The sequence below is a fragment of the Plectropomus leopardus genome, chromosome 13 (genome assembly GCF_026936395.1).
Source record: "Plectropomus leopardus strain MGB_pleo_1.0 chromosome 13, ASM2693639v1, whole genome shotgun sequence".
NCBI classification, from domain to species: domain Eukaryota; kingdom Metazoa; phylum Chordata; class Actinopteri; order Perciformes; family Serranidae; genus Plectropomus; species Plectropomus leopardus.
The window spans coordinates 23,872,246-23,874,835 of record NC_142188.1 but is presented as its reverse complement, the minus strand read 5'-3'; the positions used below and the strand labels follow the sequence as shown (position 1 = coordinate 23,874,835).

At 41.9% G+C, this 2,590-nt stretch overlaps 1 protein-coding gene and 1 long non-coding RNA gene across 2 annotated transcripts in view; one reads left to right on the top strand and one right to left on the bottom strand.

Annotated features, from left to right (window-relative positions):
• Window positions 1-1,549, top strand: part of LOC148187715 (uncharacterized) — a 28,924-nt gene extending 27,375 nt beyond the window's left edge. Inside the window, exon 5 of the long non-coding RNA XR_015778357.1 lies at window positions 1,402-1,549. This is a non-coding gene — a long non-coding RNA (uncharacterized LOC148187715). The remainder of the gene's footprint in view (window positions 1-1,401) is intronic.
• Window positions 286-2,590, bottom strand: part of LOC121954983 (opsin-5) — a 10,375-nt gene continuing 8,070 nt past the window's right edge. Inside the window, exon 6 of the mRNA XM_042502753.2 lies at window positions 286-2,525. Within this exon, the coding sequence (XP_042358687.1) occupies window positions 2,070-2,525 (456 nt within the window). The 3' untranslated portion in view covers window positions 286-2,069. The remainder of the gene's footprint in view (window positions 2,526-2,590) is intronic.

The window sequence follows — 2,590 nt, the reverse complement described above, 5'->3', positions numbered from 1 at the left end:
TCTGCTCTGCACCTGATCCCATCATCTGACTGAGAAACAAAATCAACCAAGATCAGTGTGTTAACTCTCACCAGAACAATCACTCCTCCTCCACCAAATAAACCAATCAACACCTGTTTGAGAAACAAGACACTTCAAGTCACATCCAATACAGTTGCTGTCACTTTGAGGTTTGTGGCTTTTGCTTGCTGCTGTGATCTACACATAGGTGTAGATTTCGAGGTGGGGGATGGGGCGCAGGGGTCTCTCCTCAATATTTAGAACATGTTCCTGATAACAAAAACATGAAAGCAGCAGAGGACTTTTATTTTGACAAATTAAAGACATTTACCAAATGAATTGATACAGAAAAAAACACAAATTGGTGCATGAAAATCATCAGAAGGAAAGAAATTAAGTATTTGATGCTCTAAATCTTCTCCAATGTTGAAACGAAACCTATGCCCTTGGGTCTACCATCCATGTGCAGCCCCAGCTAACACACACACACACAAAAATATATGTCAGCCTCATCTTCTCTTAACAGGGAGCGCCTGTTGGTTTTTGTAGATTGGCACACAAGCTGCTGTTATTATGCGCTATATGGATGGTTATGCGGAAGATGATTTTTGATTTAAAGGTCTTTAGGGCTGCTTTAAAAGAGCTCATTGTGCGTGTGACTATGGTATTTGCAGAAACCACCTCGGGAACATTTTAAAAGAAGATTAAACCTTCATGGCTCAAGTAGATAATTGCCTATTGATGCTGCTAGAAAGGTGTTTCAGGGTAACTTATTTCTCTTTCAACAGTGCCATTAGTGTGAATGCTTGCCAAGAGAAACAAAAGTTGTCCAAATTCACCACACCCATGGAATAGTGGAGGAGTTTTCAGTTTTCTGTAGTAAATAGAGTTACCGAAGCATCACCTGATGTGATTGAAAATGGAAATGTAAAATGACACAATTCTACTGTGGCCTGGCTTGTATCAGGGAATGACAGATATGTAGGAGATCTGATATCATCAGGTGTAGCAGAGTAAAAGACTGAATTTCGTGCCATCGCATGCTTTAGTTGAGTTGAGGATAGTTCAGTGTTTCCAGATGCATCTGTCTTACTATGTAACCGACTGTACATCCAGTTTCATGCCAAGTGGTGGAAAGGAGGGCCAAGGGCACCCAGATACAATTGCTGCCCCCCCTCATAAAAATAACCAAAACATAGGCCTCTGTGGGGTGTTTTTAAATTTGAGAAGGCTTGTTCCTTGTATGTTTTGTTCCTTGTAATCAATGTAATCCTTCAAATTAAACCTTCATATTTATCTTTCTAGCTTGTTAACCTGCCTATATACTACAACATGGGGTTTATCATGCACTGTTTTCCTGCATATGCCACATAATTATGAAAATTTGTGTTTAACTCACAGATTTTGGAAGGCTGCAATCTCGTGACCAGTGCACTGATGGGAGTAAAGAAGGAAGTGGTCCCATAAGGAGGCAGGTTGGGTTTGTGAATGGGTCACAAAACATGAGACTTTACCCAGGAGACCAGCGTTCAAAACCATGTGAACTTTGAGACATTTGAAGGTACGGTGAACCGTGTTTCTTTTCCTAAATCTAACTACAGTAACTATTTGCCTAAACCTAACCTTCGTTACCTAACATTAGGTATGTAATTTAAAGTTGTTTTTTTTTTTGATATCATACGAACTGTGGTGTGAGGATATGTTGATTACAACAGCATAAAAGAAAGCCTATGGCTTTTGGTGTTCCACCCCAAGGTTTTCAGTGGCCCCATCAGGCCACCCCTATGAAAAGTTTTTGGGGTAGCCACTGCACATCTCATCAGCTGGTGATATTCTGAGTAGATTCAGCTAAATCAGCATTATGAGTTGCTCCAAGTTGTGCTGTATGTTGATATTACCAATTTGGATTTGGCCGTTGTTCAACAGGTGTGAAATCCTGCTTGAGATTCAGAAAATAATTTATTAACAGTAGTTACACATACAATTTATTAACACAGGCGAGCCCAGAAAATATAAAAATACTCTCAATCTCACCTTTTAATTCAAGTATTGGTTCAACTGAAATGTCTTCAGAGCCTGTCACACCAGTACTCTGACGTTTCAATGTGTGAGGGCGGGTCGATGTGGAAGATTCCCTGAGTGTCAGATGGAGGAGTCTGAGGAGGACTATTGACCCCTGAGTCACTGTCAGGATTGGATATGGCATATTTCACCTGTGGCTTTTGGACAGGAAATGATGCAGGAGGTGGTGGCGCCTCAGCCTTGGGTTTGATGTTTTGAAAGTGTTGCAGACGCACCACCTCTCTATGCTCTCGTGTGCACGGCAGTAGAACAGACACGTCCTTGCGGAACTTGGAGCTCATGCCGAAGTATATGAGCGGGTTGTAGAAGCTGGCAGACTTGGCAAAGAGACGGGTAACGATGCTGGTTGTGCTTGGCACATGGAAGCCCCAGGCTGACCACATAGACACCACCGCATATGGGGACCAGGCCATGATGAAAGCTGTGCAGATCACAATGGAAATCTAGAAAGGAGCATGAGGGAACAATTGTCAGGGCTGAAATAATGTGAGAGGAGGTTTATTACACT